We start from the raw sequence: 27282 nt of genomic DNA, 5'->3' as shown, positions 1-27282 counted from the left end.
AAACAGCAATACCCAGCTCACCTAGTGGACAACACCTGGTAGCTACTATACCACAGACACGTCTTTCCCCTCCATACTCAAGCCATACTACTGATTGCATATCTTCAGGCACTGCTTTTCACCCAAGTTTTTACCACACCAGTCAGGTCTCCTAGACGAGATTGCTCAGATATTCAAGCTGCAATGCTAAAGGAGAGGATAAAGACACTGGAATTGGCAGGATTACTGTGTCACGTAGAAGAGGACACTAGTAATAAAAGTTACCAAAGCCAGAGAAGGCCCAGATAATCAAAATAGATACATACTTCTACTTAAAAAAGGGTATGTGCCACTCAAACTATTCAACAAATTCTTTATTTAGGAACTACAAATCGTAACAACCACTGTGAACTCTGAACCTAAAAGCGATCCAGATGCTACAGATGTTTCACCCCATTATCAAGCTGCAGATACCTCTCAGCCTGCCCTGCCTATGACATCTACTTTTTATGAAGGAACTTCACCTCCCACTTTGAATGTGTTACCACCTCCTGTTCATATCACCACCTAGAACTTCACATTTTCCATACATAAAAACAACATGCAGTTATATTCCTGCCTATTCTTCTGAATTAAAATGTGGCTCTCATGTAGACTGCCTCCTGAGCAAACTGCCACCATTATACTACCACTAAGTTCTGTTTAAATACAGGCATCATTTAAACTGGAGCAGTTCATACGTACCACTATTCCTGACAAATTGGGCTTGTTTTAGAAGTAATCTTAACCCCAACAGATTTCAATACGAGCAATAACATTTTATTATAGTGATACACTGAAACCAACCAAGAAAGATTTGTGCCAATCAAATTCAGCTGTATTCGGCTCATAATAACCCACTTCCTGTATTACATACAAGACTTAAGATGACCGCCAAGTTAAACCTCTAATGTCTGTATTGCCAGAGTACAAAACACATCCTAAATCTAAGGGTTTAAAACCAAAGCATGTGATGAAGTGGATAACAATTGAGGCAGAAACACTCAGTAATGTCCTTATGGTCAACATTCCTCTGCCAAATGACAACCTATACGGATCAAAACACTCACAGAATCTAATGTTAAAGATGAGAACTTAACCGCACTTAACCAAAAGGATCGAACCATCAAGAGCTTTGTGGTGCATGGTGACAGCTTGGAACATAGTATCATACTACCCCAAGACCCCTACAGTAAGGTACATCTCACTACCTATGCAAAAGCCATAACAGAAGTATGAGGGTACTCGCTTTCACACCAAAACTCGAACTTTGTAGCACTCTTATGCAGTAGCAGCTCTTCAACAAACATTTCTTTGGCCCCATTTATTTGGTCCCTGCTGATTAGTCCTTGAAATCTATTTCTTTGGTTCTTGCCATCACCATGACTTGAACATACTCAGCCACTGGTACGCATTGGTTCAGTAAAGACCTGTCTACTGATGGTCCTGTCTACAGCCTGTGCGTGCAGGATATATATATATATATATATATATATATATATATATATATATATATATATATATATATATATATATATAGTATATATACAGTAGATACAGTAGATACTCTTACCGTCAGACATATATTACAAGGATCAATGCTGGCTTTGGCATACAGCCACTGTGATGCTAATAGCTCACAAGGAAGCAGTGCTGGCAAATATGTGTAGCCCAGAACAGAGACCTAAAGACCTCATTCAGTAAAATGCAGAAATTATTCTAGACTATCTATGTGGTGGAAAATATCACTGTAAGAGGCTGAACAGACTGCTGAGTCCTGGTTTATCCTGCACAACATGTAGCACCACAATGGTAAAGACATGGGTGTTTTCAATTGTTCTGACAATGGCACTATATAGCCCTATAGCCCTTGTATGCTTTATGTGTGCTGCAGTGACTACAGGGAAGACAATTCTTCTTTACTTCAATCAGTGAAGCATTGGTTTTATGTTGAATCTGCAGTTTTGAACTTTTCCAGTACGTTGGCGTCAGAGCTGCAGTAATTAAACAAATGATAGACCATGACGCAAGTTCCAAAAGTAACACAACCATCAAATTTTGATGGAAATGCCAACAAGACACTCTGGTACAACAATATAGTATTAATAATAATAATGATCCTATAAGACAGAAACATGTCTCTAGGTGCATGTCTCCTTCGATATAGAGAGATCCAGAGTAGCCTGTAGCAAACAGATGTCAGCATCCTCTTATGTGAGGGTGATCTCCAAGGTACTTCATACCAAGTTCAATATTCCCAGCCAGGCATGTAATAAGGTGGTCAGATTCAATCAGTGTCCTTTAACAGCTCTCCAGTGAAACCTACCGATATGTAATCTTTGAAGAATTTCAGACTGATGTAAAGACATGGCAGTGTTTACAAAATGGTCCTGAGGATGACATTACTGACAATCATGAAGGACATACAGACTGGAATTTTAATGTCAATCAAAGGAGTATTGTTTGACCAAGCTTGTGAGCAATACTGAGATGCTGAGGTAAAGAAACCTGCCCATATGTCTTATATCTCTCTAGCAGTTCTGGGCTACACTGTCCAGATTTCGACAAGTTTGGTACCCAGGGAACATTGGAAAAGGCAATAATGGGAATCTTTGCATGGGGTCAGATGATTGCGGATGTGATTATATAGTTCCAGAATGACTTATTCTTCACCAGGAATCAAAGGAATCATTCCCTGAGGTACCATTCAGGAGTCTTTGGCTTCACTATCATCTGAATGTGACCAGACCTTAAGAGGATGATACTGATCTAATTTTTTATGCAATGTATCTTTCTGGTTTAAATGTCTCTACAGACATTTGGTGGTGTCTCATAAACACAATCACAACACACATCATATCACTTGCGTATATGAGCCTATAGTAAGGAATTGTGTTACAAGGTTTCAACTATGTTTTCTGTTTGTTCGGCTCAATCTGGCAATCTGCTATCACAGCAACTTGTGTTAAAAGAAGCATTTATAAAAATTCCTAAGTCTTTCTGTTACACAGCCAACTGACACAAGTTGTTTATCCTCGCTGAAAAATTCACTTTGAGGGCTTCCTCCTGCCCTGTTTCTTTTCCACTTCCTCTTGTTTTTTTCTCTTTGTCTCTGTCTCTCTCCTTTTTTTGTGTTATATCCTTGATTCCATTTCTCCTCATTTTTTCTGTCTTTTTATTTCTCATTCAGTCTTTTTTTGGCTCCTTTACTTTTGCTTAGCCTCAGTATCTCTCTGTCTGTCTGTCTGTCTGTCTGTCTGTCTGTCTGTCTCTCTCTCTCTCTCTCTCTCTCTCTCTCTCTCTCTCTCTCTCTCTCTCTCTCTCAGTAATCCGTTACTGAGTGTGTGTGGTGTATATGTTAATGAGGTGGCCCCCCCACACAGAACACACATTAATGGGCTGATGAATATGCATGCGAATTTGTTAATTAAGTTAATTATTCTGCTGAAAATGCATTCGTCTTCCAAGGACATCTTCCCCAGGATCCCAACCTGCTTCCCTCATTAGTCATGCGATATTTCATACGCAATGTGTGTGTGTATGTGTGTGTGCGTGTGTGTGTGCGTGTGTATGTGTGTGTGATTGAGAGAAGACAAGCAAGTGAGACAGAATGGGAGAGAGAGAACTTAAACTTTCCGGGTAAGGGAAAATGTGTGTGTGTGTGTGTGTGTGTGTGTGTGTGTGTGTGTGTGTGTGTGTGTGTGTGTGTGTGTGTGTGTGTGTGTGTGTATGTGTGTGTGTGTGTGTGTGTGTGTGGGTTTGGGTGTGTGTGTGTTAAAATCCTTTGATATGTGTTATTTAAAAAACATCTACATTTATTTATTATTTACACATTATTATAATTCTTTGTTATTTGCATTGTTCTTGATTTCTTAAAAAAAATCACAGGACATTGTAAGCACAATGCCATCAGTATTATAAAAAAATCATACTTCAAATGTTATTTTCTACTTAAAAGTGAAAAAAGGTGACTTTTTGTGGTGTAATTGCATAAGTGCCATCTATTATTCTAGTCATGTTCTGTAATCATCTGCATTATTTAGTGTTTTACTGGAATACATTTTTTGTTGTAAATTCTTAAAATGTGTTTTTAAGAATATTTGTATAAATGTTACATTAAAGAAAAAGGCTTTATTTGCTTTTTTAGTGTGAAAAAATCCTTTGAACTGTGACTAAGGAATGAAGTGTTCTATACAATATTTATTTTATTAGTTTTAAGCTAAAAACTGTGGCTTTTATAATAAAAGACTCCAAAATACTTAATCAGTATTGTGTAGTGTTGCACGTATTAAAGTATTTATTTTATTATTATTGTCTGAGACACCCCCCCCTCCAACTCACCCCCCTCAGTTGTTTTCCCCCTTAATTGCTTATTAAAACGCTTTTAAAATGAACTTTTCCTGCCAACTTTCCAACACATTAATTAATTGTTGTAGCCAATTAAGTGGCGTCGCGCAAATGAGCTTCAGCGCAAAAGAGTCCTGCAGGGCCCTGTCTAAAATCAGACACACACACACACACACACACACACACACACACACACACAAGCGCGCACACACACACTCACACACACACACACACACACACACACACACACACACACACACACACACACACACACACACACACACACACACACACACACACACACACAAACAGTTTCCCAGAAGTCTCATCACCGTTAAAGAAGTTAGTGAACCTGTCAGCTTGGTCCATATTCTATATAAAAAATGATCATCAGCAAAACAGGTTTGTGTGTTTCATTAAATTTTTCATGAAAGATCAAACACATCAAAAATAACTAAATAAATAAAATATTTAAAAAACCCAAATATGAAGTTATACCCAAGCAGTTCAATCATGATTCTTTACTGAAATCAATTATTTTTATTTATGTGTAGATAATTGCTACACTTTGTTTACATCTTTTAAATAGCTTAACAAGTAATTAATTTAATTTTCACTTTTGTGCACTTTATCTTCTAAAACAAAAACATTAATAATAATAATAATAATAATAATAATAATAATAATAATAATAATAATAATAATAATAATAATAATAATAATAACAAAGTATATGGGTGGAACTAGACAGGTAACATTCTAACAGGTAACATTTTAAAGCTAAGCTTTTTTACATTTAAGATATCATACTTCATTAGAACAGTCATCTGGCACCTGATTACTGATTACTGATTAAATGGTTTATAATAACAGAATTGATTCTGTTCTGAAATCGTAAAAACAAATAAAGACTTTTACTTGTATTCCAAATTCCTCATTTTCACTCACTGAGCATAATGAGGTCTAAACCAGGGGATGTTACACTTGCACATCACAACATTTTACTCAGCTCACTTTAGGTTTCTCAAGGCTAAGTTCATTAGGAAATCTGTGTTATTATTTTGCCAGATTTATACCTCAGTATAAAATTAAATACCTTAATTCTTCAATGTACAAACTACGATGGTGACTTCTTCTCTCATGCTACACTTCAGTCAAATGAGCTCAAATTGGCATCCGTTCAGGTTCATCAATGTAAAGAAAATACAGTATATATGAAAAATTGCACCATTTTTTCATCTACAAAATTCTACATGTAGTGAATGCTATTTCTAGTCATGTACATCTGAATTTAGTGAATCTACCTGACAGCAGTTTTGAACTTGAAGAGCTCAAACCTACCTCAGTAAAATATTTTAATATCGTAGATAAACCAAGAAAATCAATCTATTTTATATAAAATATCATGTTTTTTACTTAAATATAATTTCTCAGTATCTGCCTGTTGGCATTTTGAGCTGCTAAATAAATACTATGTTTTTCAGTCAAACTTTTTTAAAATGTCAGTGGTTGAGTTTAGCAAAAAAATACAGTGATATATTGTGAAATGACATATTGATTTTCTGAAAACTGATTGGATTGTAGACACAGGTTGGATAAAGCACATGGGGTGAAGCAAAGTTGAATAAAATGAACTGGATGAGACCTGGTGGATGAAGCTTATGGAATGAGGTGTTTCAAGTGGAATGAAGGTTGTATGATAATGATTGTAGCGTGTTGGATGATATGTGTTAATTGAATTGTGTTGGATGAAGCACATTGGATGATATGAGTTGGATGAATCAAGTTGGATGAATTATATTGGATGAATCTAGTTGGATGATACGAGTTGGATGAATCATTTTGGCTGATCATTTCAAACCCGGTCGTTCGTTTAGAAAAAATGTTAATTGTTGAAGACTTTATACTCATTTGATAATCCAGAAGACCCTTTGAGAACAGCAGCTGTGTCCGTTCATGATTCAGTAGGGGTTAATCAGAACATAATGGTACCCATTCATAATGTTGACACTCTTCATTTAACATTTGGAATAAATATAGAAAATATAGTCCCATTGCCACAGCCTGAAGTTGTGAATTATCTCCCAGAGATATGATTCGATCACCATCTGATCACACAGAACTTAATCAGGCAATTGATTTTTTTTTTTTTACTAGAGACAAATCTAGCACTGATAAAACAAACCATAAAAACACAGTAAATGTCTCAAAATGTAGAAAAGAAATGGCTTCAAACTAAATTGGTAGTATTTCAAACAGCATTGAAGGAAAGTCTCCTGAGCTGTAGAAAATAAACAATAATATTCATAGTTTCTTATTTAATACTGTAAGATAACTATGTGCTTAAATCTATTAAACCGCTGTCAGCTATCCAATTATAGCCCAAAATCACACCTCAAATCTCCAAGATCCTAGAAAAGGTTGTAGCACAGGATTTATGCGTATACCTCCATAGGAATAACCTTCTCAGTCAGGACTTAGCCATCAGCACAGAAACAGCACTGGTTAAATTGGTAAATGACCTACTACTGGCCTCTGATCAGGGTTCTGACTTCTTGCTTGTGTTGCTTTATCTTTGCAACTTTTATACCTTTGATCTTATTATTCTTATTAATGGACTACAAAATGTATTGGTTGGAGTACAGCCCTCTCCTGATCTTTATATTACATCTACTGTAGATGTAAATGGTGGCTTTTTTATCCATATCTAGTTGTATACTTAGTTCTATGCATACTTGGTGATCCACAAGGTTGTGTTTTAGGCCAACTGATTTTTCCTTAAAATAATATAAGAAAGAAATTTGCAGATTTCAGCAGTGAGAATCTTAAATAGAACCAGAAGATAAAACCACATCATCTATATCTTATCCGCACTGCAATAGCCCCATAACATAAATATATATGTGTTTAGCCATTTGTAAATATATTTTCATAGGTAAAGACTCATATCTGGAGGGCTCGTGGGTATAGAAGGTTTTGGTAAAATTGTATGTTCAGTTGAGTTGCTGGCTGTCAGGTCTGCATCACCTTCTGGCTCTTCCTTTTAGTTATGCTGACATAGCTAGTCTTGCCAGAATCCATGTTAGTACACAACATACAGTGTCCTTAACCATTACATAATAATAAGCATAACTAAAAATAATAAATACACATACAATTCCTGAGATACCAGTAATCCTGGTCCATCCCAGTAATCCATCCTGATGCCCTACATCTTGAAACCACTTGGAAACCACTTAGTGCTACTGAGGATGTCTCCACATGGACAGGCTAAAGATACATGAGTTTGCTGTGTATGGTAGCACTTAAAATCAATTTTGTTTAGGGAATTATTTATAATCACAGTTATTAGGTGGCACCCTGGTGAGGATGGGTTGCCTATTGGAACTGGTTCCTCTCAAGGTTTCTTCCCCATGTCACGTCAGGAAAGTTTTCTTTGCCATCACCACCCCTGGCTTGCTCATTAGGGATAAATTTCTAAATGTAAAGTTTATATCCATATTTTATTAAAGCTGCTTGTTGCCCATTGTTAAAAGAGTTATATAAATATTTGAATTGAGCATGTTGGATGATAAGTGTTGGATGAAGGCATGATGTATGAAGCATGATGTTGAATGAAGCACACAAGATGAAGCATGTTGAATGAGGCATGTTTAGGGTGAGACATGGTGAATAGTGTGTGTTATATGTGGTGATGTTAAATGGAACAGTGATGCATGCTGGAATCATGTTGGATGAAGAATGTTGGTTGAGGTGTGTTGGGTGAGGCATGGGGAATGAAACCTGTTGGATGAAGAGTGTAGGATGAGGCTTATTGAATGGTAAATGAAGAGTGTTGGATGAAGGATAATTATGGTGGTGTGAATAATAAAATATAAAATAAAGTGCTCTCTCTCTCTGTCTCTCTCTGTCTCTGACTCTCTGTATATGTTAAGATGAGGTCATGATGTTGCTCCACTGCAGAAACTAAAATTTCCACTCCGGTTCACACACAGACTTTGGGAAAAATAATCGCAGCAGAGCCAAAATGGCGGATTAACATTCACAATCAAGATGGCGGATTGATGGAGATCTTAATGGCACACAATCAAAGACATTCTGTGCCAACTGTATAGCGGGTAGGGGGGCAAGTGAGGGTTATTTACCACCAGTGAACGTGCCCCACGTGCCCATGTGCCCCCTCACACACAGTCATGCCAGCAAGGGGGGTGAAATGCCCTCTGATTGATGGCACGGCTTCAGTCCTCCTGTCTATGTCCCCTCCGTTTTACTCAACTCGCGCCAAGTCCTTCCCCTGCTAGCTCCCAACAGACACATCAATTACACACAGACACACACAGACACACACACACACTCACACTCACACCTTAGTCCATTCTACTCTTACTGATAATCAGTTTACCTTAGCTGTTACCTTAATTCATATTTTGCACACACACAAGTGTGTCATTACACTTGTACTGAGTCTGTTTGAAATGTTTTCATTTTATTTCCCCCCTCATTTTACTTCTTCTACAAGCACATCTTAGATTTTTTTTTCTTGCATGATAAAAAATGTATAATATATAAAAAGGATAATAATGATTCACCACTCTTGCTGATATTTAAACCCTGGCCTGCTGTAATAAATGTATTCGTCAATGGCGCCCTCTGGTGGTAATACATTGTTATTACAACGACAAGCCATTGCTTCTTCCAGGATCCAGGTGGAAGGAATATAAACGTAAACGCTATTTTGATTTATTTTTTAATTTAAAAAAAAGTTTAATTATCCAAAAAAAATCTCATAAATAAATACATTTTAATAAACATGTTTACTGTAAGAGAAAACTAATGGACATAACATGTAATATAAGGGATGGGACACCGATCTTCACAGACCACCACACACACACGTGCGCGCGTATGTTTACACATATGTTTTTGCACAAAAAAAAGAAAAAAGAAAAATAAACTTACGGTTAAGGATCATCTGTCCTTTTGTGCAATTTGTGTAATCATACGCTCATGATGCATTGAAATAATAAGCAAATAATAATTAATAAGAAAACAATTTCGACCCATCGACTCTGGATAATCTTCTTACCTACACTACCAGTTCCTTCTTTATTTACAGAGTGGCTTCAAATCACCATTGCCTGATTGGTGAACAGTACGTAAAATACAGTCTTCTCTATTATCAAATCCATTAAAAGCAGTACATAACGCAGTACTTGGTAAAAATCTATAACCTTTACACGTCTAATCTCTGTTTTGAGAAGGTGTTAGAGTTATCATTCATATAATTATTGTTAGCTGGCTAGCATATTGCTATGCTATTCACTAGGATTCACTATGTTTGCTGTGCAGCAATTTCGGTCCAAAATGTTGGATACATGTTTAAAGTTTGGTAAAGTACAGTACAGAAAAAAAAATTGTCACTCAGGGTTGCATCTGTAAAAGTGCATATAAAGTAATGTGTATGAGTTATGCACGTTCTCACCGGGCAAAACATGACATGCTTTCATGGATCCATGCGTTTTTGTTTCACTTCCCACAGCTAATGTGTCGAGGTGGGAAATTACGTTGATACCTCAGGCACCAAAAACACAGTCTGTGTATAAAAATTATTACTCTATATAATCGCATGACTCACATCATATCATATGACAGGCTGCATGAAGATACAGTCTGGGCTAGAGAGAAGTCAGCCACAGCCTCACTTCCTCATACCATTTTGTGTGTATTACCACTGGGTGGTGCTGCTGTGCAGGACGCCTCTAAAATCCAAAATAACCCATTTAAAGACGTACGTTAACAGTTAAACATGTGGCTTGTAGAAATCGACATTCTGTTTTGCTTATTTTTCTTAGACAATAATGTATTCATTGCTGCTCGAGCTTTCAAGGTGCAAAAATCAGATATGTCATAGACCAAAATCAGATATGTCATCGACCAGCGGTGTACTTTTTCCGAATAGGATTGGACACCGCTGTCTTAGACCCTGGTCTGGAGTTTGTGGCTATTATCCGAGTTCCAGTTCTCGCGGTACCGTGTCTCAAAGTAGCCTTTTTTTTGCCATAGACACCCATTATAAACTTTAGAGGTTTATAACTCAGCAAACAATCGAACTATCTACACCAAACACTGCCAGCTTCTTTAGGGTGATACTCTGGACAAAAGGAGGCATGTGACATCTCAAAACACTCAGCACAGTGAAGGGAAACTCCTCACGGGTACTCGGATGACGTGAGTGACGTCACGTGCATCCCCGCCCAGCAAAATAAAAAATAACCACAAAATGGCCATGTGACATATCAAAACACTCAGCACAGTGAGGTGAATTGCGTCACGGGTATTCGGGTGACGTCACATGCTCGTATCTACTCGCCTCCGAAAGTATTGGCACCCTAGCATCACCACCGACATCAAAGGTCGTCACGACAAATCCAGTTAATTACACGTTGTGTGTAATAAGCTAGAAACTCCTGGTGTACTGTATTGGATGAAATATTCTTATGTTTATCTATCGCGCGAGGCTACGTTGTACACCGCGACATCGCGTTGCGTCATCAGAAACGCGACACTTTAACGGCGAAGATGGCGGCGGCGGCGGCGGCTGCGGCTCTACGAAGCGGTAGTCCAGCGAGAGAACCTCTGTTGGACCGGGTCAGAGTAGAGGAAGGCACCGGTATGGAGCATAGCCGATGTGTTTACAGCCTAAACTCATTCGACTGAATATAAATGCGAGTTTGGTAGGCGGCTGCGCGCTAAAACGGTCCCTACTTTACGTAAATGCTAACCAGCATTAGCCGGAGTGCTAGATGCATTAGCATTAGCTGTTTTTGTTTTTGTTTGTATGTGTCGGACTTAGAAAGAGCAGGGAGCCGAATTATGTACAGGATATATTCGCTACACAGAGATAGAGTCGTTGTGCAAAAAAGTGTGTACTGCATTTTAATGGAAAGAAGAAAATAAGTGAAGGGAAATGAAGAGAACACTTTGTGACACTGGTTAAATGTTGGATTTGGATTGCAGTGCACTTTCTTTCCTAGAATGTAACATACTGGGTGTGAAGTCAACTATCATACAAATAAAGGAGCCTTAAATGTTTTTGTATGTGAAGTCTTGCAGCTGAACACTTTGGGAAGACACCAGAGGAAATGGCATGAGAGATTAGGGAGATGGACAGAGAGAACAGTTTCTGTATTGGGCATCATTTCTATGCTTTATATAAACATCAGGTTTATGACGACACCTTGAGGAAGTTCAAGCTTGACTCTTTAAATCCTCTAGCGTATTTCACCGCATAAAGTGAAGAAACCTTTATTTTAATCCAGACCTAATCGTCAGACTGTTGGACGTGTAGGATATATAATAATCGTTGTAGTGTTTATCAAAATGTTAGTTGTACCTGTAGAGGATTAATGTATGGAACAGCATGCAAGGTTTTCCACTTCTCTAAGTGAATGTGTGTTTGCAGAAGCAGAGAAGCAGAGTCGTGTTTCTGCTCTTTTGGAGAGGCTGCATGCCAAACACAACGCCTCTCGGCCATGGCAAGAAACCAGCAAAGTCGTCCGCACAGCCATGGTGTGTGTGTGTGTGTGTGTGTGTGTGTGTGTGTGTGTGTGTGTGTGTGTTGTGCTATAAGTCGTAATTGCACTGTTAAAGATATTTTCCATGATGCCAGACTGAATATTAATAAAGGCATGTGTGTATGTATAGGAGAAGCGTGGTGTGATGAATTCAGCCGGTCACCAGATCCTGCTCAACGGTTTAGAGACGCTTCAGAGGGCACTTAAAGGTGAGAGCACTAAAACATCCAGTCGTCCTCGGACATCATCCACATTTATAAATAATTGCACAATCTGGGCCTTCCAGTGTTTAAGGATTAGTACACCAGAGCATTGTTGTGTTCTGGATTCACAGTAGTAGAGCAACAAATGTGTGTAATAACTCATGCAAATATTTGTATTAATACAATAAAAGAGGACAGTTTACAGATTTTAAAGACTCTGTGTAATTGTTGGTGCAATGAACTAAGAAAGTGTTTGTATAACATGGAAGGAAGGAGTCTTCAGTGTCAGTGCTTTGTAATAGATCAGAGGTGAAACTTGTTGAGGGAGCGATGATGGTTATAGATGCTATAGTGTACATGATAACAGGAAGTAACTTTTCTCACTGATGTTCTACAAAGTTGAACAATAAGTAGATACGTATTTGTTTGGTTGTTTTGATGCATTCTGTTCTGGTATCGTGTGGCCTGATACTGAATATTTATTGGAATTGGCTTTAATTTGTGTAGGAAAGACTGGGATAATGCAGTGCATTTATGAAATATTTATGAATAGCTTGAGAATTGTATTAAGTTCCTTTGTTTTTATCATTTTTTTTTTTTTTACAAATTCAAAACTGAAACTTTAACAGTGAGGATTATGACATTAATCAAGTGAGGTTGTCTCTTATTTACTGCTGAAGGAGGACCATCTTCTGCCGAGCTACTGCACCTGCTGCGTATATGTGTATTCTTATGAATATTATCGCATATATCAGATTTTTTTATATTTACAGTGACCTCACTGGTGTCTATGACCGATCGCCTGGAGTCTATCGCCCGTCAGAACATGTGAGTGACCCTGTGATGTACATCTCTGCTCATACACCACCTTCAACAGCCGGTGATGTCACACGGCCCCATTTACCCTTCCTTTCTTATCCCATCATCTTGTCCCTTCCCTCTGACCCATGACCCTTTCACACAATCCCTTCACCCATTATCACACAGTTTTGCTCTGGGTTTTTTGTTTGTTCTGGTAGGTTGGGGTCACACCTGAGTCCCTCAGAGACAGAGTGCTACATCACCTCTGACATGTTTTATGTCGAAGTTCAGCTGGACACCATGGGCCAACTGATCGATGTGAAAGTGGCTCATCATGGAGAAAATCCTGCGGTGAGAGAGAAAGACAGGGAGAAACAGGAGGAGAGTAACAAGCAAGAGATTAGAGGAGAGAGAGCGAGAGAGAGAGATGTATACAGGTAGAGAGAAACTAGATGAATGATGGGAAGAGAGAGATGGAGCGAGAGACAACAAGAAAGGGAAAAAATGGGAAGAAAGGAGGAGACAGGGAAAGAAAACAGAGGAGCTGATGCATTGTGGATAGTAGATAATGAAGAGAATAGGAGAATATGAAGATAGAGAAGTTTTTACCTTAGAATTTGAAAGGTTTTTTTCTTCTTAAACTCTTATTAAAAACTTTTTGTGAAAACAGTTTGTGATGGTTAGTGTCTCTACATCGGTAATAATTTCATCATCAGTATGCTTAATCTAAATTATATCCAACACGTCCCCTAGGACAGAGCGCAACCTCGTTTCCTTAAGGACCCTTATGTACTCCTAAATGTAATACTCATGAATATTACAGAGTGCTGCTTTAATTCTTTAATGTCCAGACAGACTGACAAAGAGTGTATGTCCATTACAAACACAAACTCTTACGTTTCTCTCCTGTAGAGTTGTCCCGAGCTCATACAGCATCTGAGGTAAGGAGAAATAAACACTTCCACACATCATCACCCAGCTTAATAAAGTCAGGTCAAACACTGACCGAACACAAGGTGTAACAGTTGAACTCATCACTCATGTATCACACAGCAATGTTTTATTGCTTTATTGTCCTGTGTGTGTGTGTGTGTGTGTGTGTGTGTGTGTGTGTGTGTGTGTGTGTGTGTGTGTGTATCTCATAGAGAAAAAAACTTTGAGGAATTCTCCAAACACCTGAAGGGTCTTGTGAACCTGTACAAGCTTCCAGGAGACAAGTGGGTCATCAATAATATAAGAAATCGGGTCATTGAGTGTTAAAATTTTCTCATTAATCAAATATATTGTTTCTCACAAAGCAAACTGAAGACTAAAATGTACCTGGCCCTGCAGTCTCTGGAGCTGGACCTTACTAAGATGATGCACATGTTCAGGTGTGTGTGTGTGTGTGTATGTGTGTGTGTGTGTGTGTGTGTGTGTGAAAATATTTCACCATTTATGTTGACATTTTTGTTTCTTGCAGGATAGCAATGAAGGCAAACACAGTGGAGACGATCCTGCACGGCAGTGTTGGTCTGCTAACCCCAAGGAGCGGAGGCCATCTTATGTCCCTGCAGTGCTACGTCTCGCCTTACGACACTTTTGAGGAGGGAACCGGTGCCCAGCTCAACTACACAGACACAACCAGTGAGCTTTGGCATTTATACATTAAATACCAATGCTTTTATTTGCCATATTATATACACTCATTAAACTCATACTAGCACACTCAGTTCACCATGCAACAAACACAACGTAACACAGATTGCTAACACCTGTGCATTAATCTTGTTGATCTATACTTTTTTCTTTTATGTACTTTTTATTATGTAATATTTTTATTTTTTGCACTCCTTATACTTAAATTATTTTGTTTAATACATTATATTTAATTAAGCATTTTTATGCTATAAATATGCTATACTTTCTTAAAATGTAATGTTTTTGAAAGTGGTGGCTACAGACATTCGCTGTCTCCTGACTGATTTGTCTCTAGTTTTGAATTTTTTAGTGTCCTTTCCACTGCTTGTAGCATGAAGTAGTATCTGCAACCCAGTCAGCAGGACAGTATCTGCTCCTTTGTGCAAGGAGGAACCGCAGGAGCATTGCCGGAGGTCTATATAATGACCATGTGCAGGCTACAGGTGTGCATGTTTCTGGCCAGACTTTCAGGTGGCAAGATAGCCAGACATCCTCTAGTGGGATTTGTGCTCATAGCCCAGAATTGGCAGGTCTGCCATTGGCGCACTGTTCTCTTTACGGATGAGAGCAAGTGCACACTGAGCATGTGTGACAGATGTGAAAGAATCTGGAGATGCCATGAGGAACATAAGGCTGCCTGCTGCTTCATCCTGTTTGATTGGTTTGGTGGAGGGTAAATGATGGTCTGGGAAGGAATATCCTTGAGCTTCAGAGACCTCCACATGCTAGCCACTGGGACCTTACAACTGCTAGGTAGCAATATGAAACCCTCACTGTCATCGGTAGACCTTGCACTGGTGTAGTGTGCCCTGGGTTCCTTCTGGTGCATGACAATGTCTGGCCTCATGTGGCCAGAGTGTGCAGGCAGTTTCTGTATGATGAAGACATTTATGCTATTGACTGGCCCTTACAGTCCCCAGACCTGAACACATTTGAGAAGGTTTGAGGTGGTTTCAATTTTTGATTTTGAATCCAGCTTTCGAGTGGGTTGTTGATTTTGGTTCCATTGACCATTGTCACATCTTATTGTCCTCAATCAATTACACAGCGTATATAAGCAAGGGTTTCAACTTCAATATTTTGTCCAAATGTGTGAATTTCTAACACATCTGTTACCCATGTGTGTGCATGTAATGTAAATTTTATTTATTTATTTATTTATTTATTTATTTATTTATTTATTTATTTTTAGTCCCTCGTACTCTTGGGGTTGCTGTGTCTGTGACTGTGGAAGGAACATCATCTATCTACAAACTTCCCATCGCTCCTCTCATCACCGGGTCTCATCCAGTGGATAACAAAGGGTAAAATCGACTTTGTTTTAAACCTGTTTTATGTGAACATATACAGAGTGTGTAATTCATTTCTATGGTTTAATATTTGGTTTACAATCTGTCCTACAGTAATAATTTGTAGAGAAAACAGGGAGTCTGTGTTGAATGTATAATTCTCCTCCCACACACTTTTTATTTTAGGACGCCAACATTTTCGCCTGCGTCAAACTCGAACTGTGTCGACTTGCCAGCGTGTTTCTTCTTAAAGATGAAGAAGCCCATGCCCTTTTCACTGCCCTTCATTCACAAAATGGGCAATGTTACAGGTAAAAGAGAGACCTGGGTCCTGTGTATGAAATAGCAATAATGGGCTACTGGGTGGAGCTTACTTCTTTGTAGCTGAAGCGGATTTTTTACTCTTGATGTTGTAGTCAGTTTCATGAATCAGACACATAATTTGTCTGTCATTCTATTCACAGATTTCAACTTGTTTCTTCCAAAAATGTGCCTTCTGTTAGCTAAAACGTAATGCTTATAGCCACCAGTTGAGCATCACATGGCAATCATTTTTTCATTGTAACTTTGAACAAATGTTTTAAACTCATGGTATCTTAAGTATGTAACCTAGTGAACCAGCATTAATGTATTCAATGTTAGAGATTTAAGCACTTATGTATGTCACTCTGGATAAGAGCGTCTGCCAAATGCTGTAAATGTAAATCATCACGTTACACCTCTACCTGAGTCAGATGCTACTGTAGAGTAAAACTCACTCAAGGCACCAACAAACTGTGCTATGTCTTTCCTAGCTATAATTTTCTTCATCATGTCTATTTGCAAATACAATGCGAGTCTTTTGTATGTGCATTTGAGTAGTCAAATGGTGTTTTTTTGTTGTAGGTATCCCAGTGTTTGAGTCAGTTCCTGCCTTATCCCCATTATATGACCTCATCATTACAAGTCAGTTCAGTGAAGAAGATGGCAGCACCGCTCCAGCATCAGCCCGGTTCATGAGATTTTATGCAGTGAGTAACATCTGGGTAACATGAATGTATGAATGTAAGAATTCAGTCACAAACGACATCCCAGAAGTGTGACTGACTGATTTGACATCCAACTGAAAATTTATGAAAAAACCTCGAGGAATTCGGAAGTTTGGCCAAATTACTGCGATTACATATTAATGTTGCCCTTATTTTGTCTCAAATATAGTTTCCTGTAGTATTGGTACAAAAGTATTGTAATGATGAGGCCAGTTTTTTTATTATTATTATTATAGACATAAAGACAGTTGGGTTTAAGATCAAAGATGAATATAAGATAATGGTTCAGAATTTTATCTTATGTTATGCAACTTGGAACATGGTACAATTGGTGACAGACCTCCCAAAAGTATTGGAAGGGATATTATTAAAGTAAATAACATTTAATATTTGGTTGAATATAGTTCTCTTGTAATAACTGTTTTAAGCCACATATTTTGGGTTTTTTCTTCTTTGAAGCTTTGTGGGTCCAAACAAAAGGTGTCCATGTTTCAGGTTCTTTAACACATATGTATGTAAATACCAAGAAATGAAAGCTGAAATTCAGATCTATTGGCCCAGTTGTTTAAATGTTGGGGTGCAAGCGTCCCTGCTGTGACAGCCCATGTGACACACACCCTGGTGTTACAAGCGCACAGCTTTTTGTACTATGCCTCTATGTACCATACAGTGTCATTGTCTAACCAATTAACCTTTTTCATTAAGTCTCTGCCAGGACAGCAGCATTGCTATTTTCTGAATGGTGATGCCCCAGTACAGGATGGGAAATCTCTGCAGGGATCACTGGTTTCCAAAATCCCCTTTCGACACCCTGCTCATGTTCCCGCTCTGCTGGACATTATACGACACCAAGCAGCTTATAACACGCTGATTGGTAGCTGTGTAAAAAAAACCTATATAAAAGAAGGTGAGTCTGGGGCCTTCAACTCCAATGTTTATTTAGAGTCAGTGTAGTTCATCACCAAACTGTAAAATGCTTTAATGAAACTTGTGACTAATATAGTGGAGAGAAGTGCATTTTTCTCTGTTCTCGTTTATTGCAGAACAGAAGTGCTCTCAGGCACACAATTCACTGTTCCATGTTTGCGATTATCCTTCATATCCTTAATATCCTTATACAGTCATTTTTAATGACCATGCACTGCATCACTCCTTAGACACGGACGTCGATTTTGCAGATTATATGAACATATGAACATTGTTAGCAACAACTGTGAATGCTTCGGCTAATGTTCCCTATAACTCTGCATGTCGATCCTTCTATTATTTCCATGCTTATACATTGCACCTATTAAGTAATATCGTAGCATATGGCAGTAATGAGTCATAATTATATAACGACATGTTCTTACATGTGACATTGTCATTTCTATAGATGCCCCTGGGTTACTGCAGTTTGAGGTCTGTCCACTGACAGACTCTAGCTTCAGTGTGTCCTTCCAGCATCCTGTGAACGAGTCTCTTGTCTGTGGTGAGGATTCATTTAATCCAAATTCAGAGTCTGCAGTCAGAGTAACTGATCTCCTCTTAAATTATTTTGTTTGTCTTTTCTCTCCTTGTCTATTTCTCAGTTGTAATGGAGGTAATCGACTCACGGCAGGTTGCATGTAAGCTGTATAAGGGTTTGTCTGATGCTTTGATCTGCACAGATGAATTCATTACCAAGGTGGTTCAGCGGTAAGTGCAGGAACGTGCTCATATTACATTTCAGAGTGATATCGTCTAATCAAATAAATTACAAGTAGGTTTGTATATAGACAGGATGTACTTGGAAAATTATCAGCTGGTCATCAGAAACATTAAATAGTTGTAAATAAATTAATTTATACTTTTTAATTCTTCAGATGCATGTCTATTCCTGTGACAATGCGAGCTATCCGTCGCAAGGCTGAGACGATTCAGGCAGACACCCCAGCCTTGTCCCTAATAGCTGAAACTGTGGAGATTATGGTGAAAAAGAACCTTCCACCCACAGGTAGCCCTGGTTACTTGGGTATGGGCGCAGTATCTGATGGGAGCAACACTGTGGGCTTGCCTGGTGTAGGGGGTGCCTCTACACCTACAGGAGGCAGTAGTGCTGGGAATTTGGCTGGAAGTGGGCCATTTCAAGGTACAATGAACCTTTTCATAAACCACCAAGGAAGTTCAGTTGTTGACACCATGGGTCAGATAGGAGGTCAACAGCAGCAGCTTCCACCACAGAACATCCATGGGTCAGATGATTTTAGCAAGGTGACTCAGAACCCCATACTCACAAGCCTTCTCAAGATAACAGGAAATGTAGAGCCTAGTCCCAATCCCCAGGGATCTGCGAGCTCACAGCCACACCAGACGCCACCATCAACTACATCACCTGCTAGCAATACTAAAAATCATCCCATGCTGATGAACTTGTTGAAGGACAACCCCTCACCGGACTTTGCTGCCCTGTATGGTAGCAGCCCTCTGGAGAGACAAAACTCTTCTGGTTCACCTCGCACAGACAGCCAAGGACAGCCATGTCCTGGAGGAGGCACCAAAGGCAAGAAGAAGCGACCAAGGGGCACTGATAAGGGCTTGATAGGAACAGGGGGAGGGATGGGAATGAAACAGCAGTCTCAGCACCAGCAATTGGGAAGCATAAGTCAGCAGCACCATCACACACACACCCCTACTGAAGATGATTTCCACCGTGAGCTCTTCTCCATGGATGTTGATGCTTCACAGAATCCCATTTTTGATGTCAATCTTCCAGGTGATGGGTTGGACACTCCTCATAGTATTACTCCAGCTCCAAGCCAGTGTGGGACTCCACCATCAGGTCCTGGAATGTCATACCACCAACAGTCACATGTCCAGCCTCAGACACAAGCTCAGACACAGCCATCAGGATCTATAACTCGCACGGTGCGCCTCTCTAGTTCTGAAAGTATTGGTCCTGACATTAATGACATTCTTTCTGATATTCCTGATTCAGCTACAAAAGGAAGTGGCATCAGCCATGGGCAGCATCACATGGGTGGGGAAGAAGGAGGTTCCCTAGACACTCCACTAAGGGATTCCTCTAGCTCAGGTCAGGGTAGTGCAGTTTTTGAGACTGATCTGTTTAATGCCAACAGCAATGAAAACACCTACACTGATCCAGCAGATCTGATTGCAGAGGCAGCAACGGCAGCTACACCAAATAGTGATGCTTCTTCAAGTAATTTCTTCCCAGATACAGACTTCAACCCTGAGTTGCTGCCTGGTCAGGGAACCTTCTCACATCAAAATTTCTTTGACAGTTCACCCAGTTCAGAGCCAGATCTTGACCTTGTGAAGAGCTTCAGTGGGGGAAGTCAGCAGAACACACCCTCAGGTACTCCTCAGAATCCAACTTCACATGGCCGTAGTACACCTGATGCCACCCTAAAGGACCCTTTTGATGTTAGTATGGTTTTTAACAGTGGAGGAGGAAAACCTTTGCTAGGCCCAGGGCCAGATTTGGGTGATTCACATTCTCATGTAGGTGGTGGACAGAGTCCACTCACGATGGGCATGGTGGGACTAAGCAGTGACTTTAAAAATAGTGAAGTAAAGGTCAAACAGCAGCAGATGAGGCCAAAGGAAGATAATGGAGTAGGTAACTCCGGGATGGTGATGGGAGGAACAGGCTCTGCTGAAGGAAAACAGATGAAGCGCAGTCGCACACCTTCTAGTGAGGGAAAATTGAAAGACAAACCACCCAAGCGTAAAAAGCTTGATCCAGAAGGCAAGTCTCCCTCACACAGCTCTGGAGGTCGGCCCTATACCCCTCCAAGTGGAAGTGCAGGTTCTGGAGGTTCAATGGGTGGAGGTGGATCCAAATCCCCAGGCAGCTCAGGTCGTTCTCAGACCCCACCAGGAGGTGCCACACCACCCATACCTAAAATCACAATACAAATCCCCAAAACCTTAACTGGGGGAAAATCATCTTCTCATGGAGGTTATACATCAAGTAGTTCAGCAAGTGGAAGTACTGGTGGTGCCAGTGGCACAAGCAGCAGCAAAAGCCACCATTCCCACTCCTCTTCATCTTCAGGAAAAATAAAGACGAGCAAGATGGAAGCTTCCATGGGACAAGGTAACAGTTCTAAGCTAGCGTGTACAGGGGGAAGTGGAAGTGGCATGCCATCTCAGTCCAAAAGCTCTTCCCTCGGGATGGGTGCTGGAAAACCAGGCTCTTCTCCGATTACTAAGCATGGCATGTCAGGTTCAGGTAGCAGTGGAGCAGTTAGTGGGAATAAAATGAGGCCCCAAGGAGGCAAACCGCCTGGATCACTGATGAATCCTAGCATCAAGCCTAACATCTCTCCTTCACACTCCCGGTCTGGAAGTTCTGACAAACTTTCCTCTCCAATGAAACTTCAGCAGGGACAGGTTCCAGGAACACCACCATCTTCAAAAGCTAAGTCACCGATTGGTTCTGGAAGTGGGAGTTCATCGGGGTCAAAGACCTCTTCTGGTGGTGGGATGAGCTCCCAGAAACAGTTAGGAAGTGGTTCTTCTGGTTCTTCCTCCTCTTCCTCTGCTTTTGCTAGCTCTTCCTCCTCATCCGGCTCTATGTCATTTTCCTCTGGTGGTCAATCACAATATGGAGGAAGTGGTGGTGCTGGTGGTGGAGGTGGTGGAGGAAGTGGTGGAGGTAGTGGGGGGAACAATCCTAATGCCAAAGGAAAGTCCCCTAGCCGAAACAAAAAGCCTTCTCTTACAGCAGTCATAGACAAGCTAAAGAGTGTGGGTAGTGGTGGTATTGGTGGGGAAGAGTGTGAAGGAGGTGGGGAAAGTGGTTGTCCTGGCAGTAATGCAGGTAGTGGAGGTGGGGGGTTACCTCCAAATGTTGGTCCTCCAAAGCGAGAAAAGGTTGAAAAAGAAGGAAAATCCAAAGGATCTCTTTCAACTGGAAACTCGGGTGAGAAAAAGATGATGGACCCGAAAGGTAGTGGAGTGAGCAGCACTGGTGTGGCTAAGATTATCATAAGCAAACCTGATGGAGGTTCTCCAAGCATCAAGTCCAAAGTAACTCTCCAGAAACCTGGTGACGGATCAGCAGAAGGTTCCATGCGCTCACAGCATTCAGGTTTGAAAGCATCACCTCTTTTTAGTGGCTCAACACCAAAGCATGACCGTAGTTCCCCAAGCCACAGCCGCTCACCTGGAAATACACCTCTGTTTCTAGACAGTGAGAGCGAGTCTGGTAGCAGTTCAGTAGCTGAGAAGTCCCATCAGAACAGCCCCAGCTCTGATGATGATCAGACCATGAGGCCATTACAACCACCGCAGGACTACATGTCAGTCTGTCTCGGAGAGAAACACAAGAAGCACAAAAAAGAAAAGAAAAAGCAGAAAGAAAGAGAGCGGGAGAGGGACCGAGAGCGGGACAGGGACAGGGATCGGGACAAGGAGAAAAAGAAATCAGTAATGTCTTGTGGTCCCCCTTCAATTCCAATGAAGGCAGAAAGCTGGTCCAGGTCTCCTCTGTCTTCCTCAGAACCCCCTATATCTTTGCTCAGCTCTGACCGTGCCTCACGACCAAGTCCTGTGTACATGCACACTGAGGATGATGACCTGATGGACTCTGCTCTAACAGGCTCTAACTTAGAACCTTTCAAATAGAAATGATTCCACAGGTATATTTACCATCTTTTTTGCGTGCAGTATTTTGGCACCTCTATGAAGGTTATGTCATTTTAAAAGTTGAATATTATGATCATTCTTTTTAAACTGTAAATTTTTTAATGATGTCATAAGGAAAGAATGAGTCCAGACATTTTTGAATAATGGGATGATGTATGCATTATGCTTTGTACTTCACATATCTGCCACAGTACAGGTGATGGAATACACTGAAAATCACCATTGATAAACCTGTCTAAAAGAATCTAAATTATTTGTAATAACTCATACATTTTATGTTCATTTTTTATGTTTAACACCTAAAGAAAATCTGTGCTGTATTTTTAAATGATGACAAAAAAGTCTTTTCCTAAAGAAAAGTGCTCATTGTTTGTTAAAACCATGTCCTTTATAAGCTTCTTTTTTTTTTTTGGTTTGTTTGTTTTTTGGGAAACATTTGACTACATTCTTTCTTCATTGTATCATGTACTTTTAGGCTTTGTAGAGGAGTGTAATCAGGTGGATTTTAAGTAGCATTTCCTCTCATATGTTAATATGCAGGTCAGTACACATGGTTGAAATAAACTTTAAGTACAAGTGTGGTGTGTTTGGGCGTGTTTGACACATCCACCAACAGAGGACACTATGGTGTTATGTTTGTATCTTTTGTACAAACAATTTTTAAATAATGGCTAGTGAACAAAACATCTGAAAGCAAATCTCACCCTGCATAATTGATTCAGATTATATTCAAAAAATGTAAATAATCGGTTTCTCAGAACCTGTTGAATAAAGCGCATTATATTTCAGTGCAGCTTTATTTTTATTACGGCTTAGAAATCATAATAAGAAGAATTCCGTTTTTATTCGTAACTTTTCCATGGTATATGTTTATATCATTACTACATTTTTAGGAACAAACAATTACAAATATTACTGTAATATACCGATGTATTCAGAATCTTGGCAAAATACAAACTCAAACATGCATAATAAAATATATTTTAGATGCTAGAACGTAAAGGTTCTTCACTGCTGTAATTAAAATAAAATGCATAGACTGCGGAGTATTTCCTGCCTTCATTCTCACTTTCCTTCCAGAATCAATTATATCACTACATGAAGATTTATTATAAAAATGTTTTTATACCACCCACTATGCTGTTATTAGCTGAGAGCAGCAATGATTCACATTTGCTTTTAAATTATTCCTTTTTCCCACAGACAATGCAAAGTATAGAGACACACCCTAAAGAATGGAGCGAATGATAGCCTAATGATCCTGTAATGAGCATTTAAAATGGAAAAAATGACACCTTTAATACTTGTTTAACTTAGAATTTCTGCTTTCTAAATCAGTACAGAAACAATGCAATGCATGTCAATGAAATAAAAAAAGGAGCTTAAGCCTGAAGATGATAAAGATTTTAATTTGAGTAATCTTTTGGTTTTATTATTAATGGATTATTACTCTGCATGGCCAGTGATGTCAACTTATCTAACTTGTACCCCCACCAGGGAAAATAAGCACAGCCATAACCTGTTAAGACTTATTGCATTTCATCAGCATTTAATACATATGATTTATTTCATTTAATTATCACTATGCAGAAATGTCTTGCACAGAATGCACATCTTTTTTTCTGCTCTGCCTTCCGTATACACCACTTCCTGTTTGCAAATATTTACTATTTTCTATCACATTTAAATTTTTCATCCATATTAGCCTTATAGCTGTGTTCTGCAGCGTAACAGGATGGAATTCATATCAGGATGGGATTTATTTATTTTTCTCTCTTAAGCACACACACACTTGAGAAGAGTTTATCAGCTTAAAAAGAGAAGCAGTCTTGTGTTAAGTCTGAGGCAGTTATACGCGTGTGTGTGTGTGTGTGTGTGTGTGTGTGTGTGTGTGTGTGTGTGTGTGTGTGGTGGATTACGCTACCAGCTCAGAACAGAAATCACCTGATCACTCCTTTTCTGTCAATTGTGAATAAATCCTTCATCTCTCTCTCTCTCTCTCTCTCTCTCTCTCTCTCTCTCTCTCTCTCTCCCCCCTTGTTCTTGTTCTTTTTCCTCTTCTTTTTAATCTTTTTAATCTCACTTTCTCTCAGTGTGTGCTAGTCTGTCTGTCAATCTCCTCATAGCCTTAGTATTTTAGTACCATTTCTGTCTGTCTCTCAGGAACCGAGGACATGAAAAGGCGGAGTGTTTCACATGGTGCCACAATGTGGTTTGCTTTCTTGTTGTGGTCAAGTGTGTTCCAGCTGGGAAACTTTATGCTTTTGCAGCAGTGGAATAAAGTAGGCCGTCCCTCCTGGTCTCTAAGAGGACATAGACTGTACTCAGCAACAGTAGCGATCAGTTTAATGCTGTGCTGGATTAACTCTGACCCTTCCCTCCAAACCTCACAGCCCACCCATCCATCACAGCCCTGTGTGGTGTCAAAGCCCAGTCTGATTCGTGATGAGTTGCATGTGCTGAAAATAAACCTGATTAGCGTGACCCGTATACAAATGTTAAATTAATCAGATGGCATGTGAACAAACAGGCAATTCATCATGAAGAGCAGAAGTGCTACACATTTCAAAGACCCCTCTCAGCCCCATGAACCAAATCAGCATCTGAAATTTACATTTTAAATGAATGCTGCGTGTTGACGACACAAGCTGCTTGATTTATTTGTTTTGTTTTAACTCGTTTATTTAGTTACACTAGCATATTTTCTAACCACAGATTAAGTACATTATGTCTTCTATCTTCTGCACTATCACTTTTTCATTAATCCAGATGAGGTAAACACTTCACAATTCCAACATATCACTGGTTGTTCATTTACATTTTCTTGCTTCCAGATCTCTAGATTCCTTGCTATACCTTATATCCCATGGGTGTTAATACTGGTAACCTGCATTGTGTGTTCAATCTTTTAAATATTGTAAATATGTGAATTCTATACCATTTTCTAGGGAATCATATCCTGCAGGTTCCTGGAATTCTATTTTCCCAGGGCTCTGTGTAAACCCTCAATTAATTCGAATGGCTATAAATGTTTATTAAATAAGTATGGCTATTGAGTATCTGTGTAGCGGCACAATAATCTTAAAACCGCCAAGGAGCTAAGTGGGAAGCAATAAAATTGTGACACGTTAATCGTCCTTGCAGTTTGCTGTTTATTCTCCATCCATTTGAAGATTGTTTCAGTATAGCAATATATAACAGTGATTTGCTCAAGGTCAACAACACTGCTTCTCAATGAATATATTATTATTATACAGTGATTATATCGACAGCCAAAAAATATGTGCTCCTGCACTCACCCCTATGCTTCCATAGCTACACACAGGTGTTTTAACCTTACATAATGACTGACACCCCATGGCCACATGACATACAATTAACATGGCTCCTACAATTGGTCTCCCCATTTCTTATCCATAATCCAGATCTCCCGTATCATACAACAGCTACAAGCACAATCTTTCTCTGAAATATGTAAAGCCAGACAAAATTGTTGCTTCACTTAGCAGGGTAATACACCCAGAGGACAGCTATCTTCTATCTGCTCTCTTCCACACACAGACTAATAATAGACACACGTGATTGGCTAGTGTCACTGTGATTGACAGGGAAAGAGAGTATGTACCTCCCACCCAGAGAGCACTGCCGATCTTGCTTCCTTGCCCTCAGCCACTGCTGGCTGTTGTATCATCATGAGAGTATAGAGTTCTATAAACAAAGAATATTTGTGCAATATGGGTAATAGACACAGCAAGTCTTGCTAGATATATTGTTAGAAGATGGCTGCCATCCAGGTCTAACGCTAATTAGATATGAATTCTAGCATTTGAATGTGAGCTCGAGTCATTCAGGGTTTTACCGTTCCTGTATAGTAAAACTCTATATCCAAAGAAAAGAGATAGACGTATACAAGAACATTTTTATGAACAAATTAAATGACCAAGGAGACAGCAGTGAAAATTGCACAACCTGCCTCTTGGTTTTTAATAGCACATGTGAGAGTAATTGGTATAATCACACACTCAAAGCCCATCTGAGTTTTTTCCACTATGTGATATCTGAGAAAGGGTAATGAAACACTGCTTCACTGCTTCACTGTCACCGTATCAGTGTAATATATATGTGTGTGTGTGTGTGTGTGTGTGTGTATATATATATATATATATATATATATATATATATATATATATATATATATATATATATATATATAAAATATATATAGACTCTCTCTCTCTCTCTCTCTCTCTATATATATATATATATATATATATATATATATATATATATATATATATATAATAGAGATAATCTCTCTCTAGAGAGAGAGAGAGAGAGAGAGAGAGAGAGAGAGAGAGGGCAAAATAAAGAATAAAGAAAATATTTTTTTATATATATATATATTACACTGATATGGTATTGCAAGAGAGCACAAAATAAAGAAAATAATGTGATTAAAAGACTGGCTGTACTGGATCTGGTAGCTCAGTGGTTAAGGTTTTGGACTACTGATGGGAAGGTCATGGGTTTGAACCCCAAGCTGCCGCTGCTGGGCCCCTGAGTAAGGCCCTTAACATAACCCTCAGTTGTATAACTCAGTTGTATAAGAGTAAATAAAAATGTAAGTCACTCTGGATAAGAGTGTCTGCTAAATTGAATTTTATTTGTCACATACACATACATACACAAATGTGTGTTTGTGTGATTC

The 27282-nt window shown here is 39.3% G+C and overlaps 1 protein-coding gene across 1 annotated transcript; it reads left to right on the top strand.

Annotated features, from left to right (window-relative positions):
* Positions 1-10736: 10736 nt before the first annotated feature.
* Positions 10737-23362, top strand: med1 (mediator complex subunit 1). Its single transcript, XM_027159064.2, has 16 exons — positions 10737-11035; positions 11828-11934; positions 12070-12148; positions 12916-12970; positions 13162-13294; positions 13856-13884; positions 14089-14160; positions 14242-14316; positions 14406-14569; positions 15816-15927; positions 16099-16223; positions 16798-16922; positions 17646-17847; positions 18316-18411; positions 18512-18617; positions 18785-23362. Exons 1-16 carry the CDS (start codon positions 10945-10947, stop codon positions 22551-22553), a joined length of 5340 nt encoding a protein of 1779 aa, XP_027014865.2. The 5' UTR covers positions 10737-10944; the 3' UTR covers positions 22554-23362.
* The last annotated feature ends 3920 nt before the right edge of the window (positions 23363-27282 follow it).

This window comes from Tachysurus fulvidraco, chromosome 8 (genome assembly GCF_022655615.1).
Source record: "Tachysurus fulvidraco isolate hzauxx_2018 chromosome 8, HZAU_PFXX_2.0, whole genome shotgun sequence".
NCBI classification, from domain to species: Eukaryota; Metazoa; Chordata; class Actinopteri; order Siluriformes; family Bagridae; genus Tachysurus; species Tachysurus fulvidraco.
The sequence above is the reverse complement of the archived record's forward strand: the minus strand, read 5'-3'. Positions and strand labels throughout refer to the sequence as shown.

What these genes read in the sequence shown, in the direction of transcription:
- med1 (XM_027159064.2), top strand. Translation starts at nt 10,945, where the DNA reads ATGGCGGCGGCGGCGGCGGCTGCGGCTCTACGAAGCGGTAGTCCAGCG. An exon ending in CAACTACACAGACACAACCA is followed by an intron (nt 14,570 to 15,815) that starts GTGAGCTTTGGC and finishes ATTTATTTTTAG; the next exon opens with TCCCTCGTACTCTTGGGGTT. An exon ending in GAACGAGTCTCTTGTCTGTG is followed by an intron (nt 18,412 to 18,511) that starts GTGAGGATTCAT and finishes TCTATTTCTCAG; the next exon opens with TTGTAATGGAGGTAATCGAC.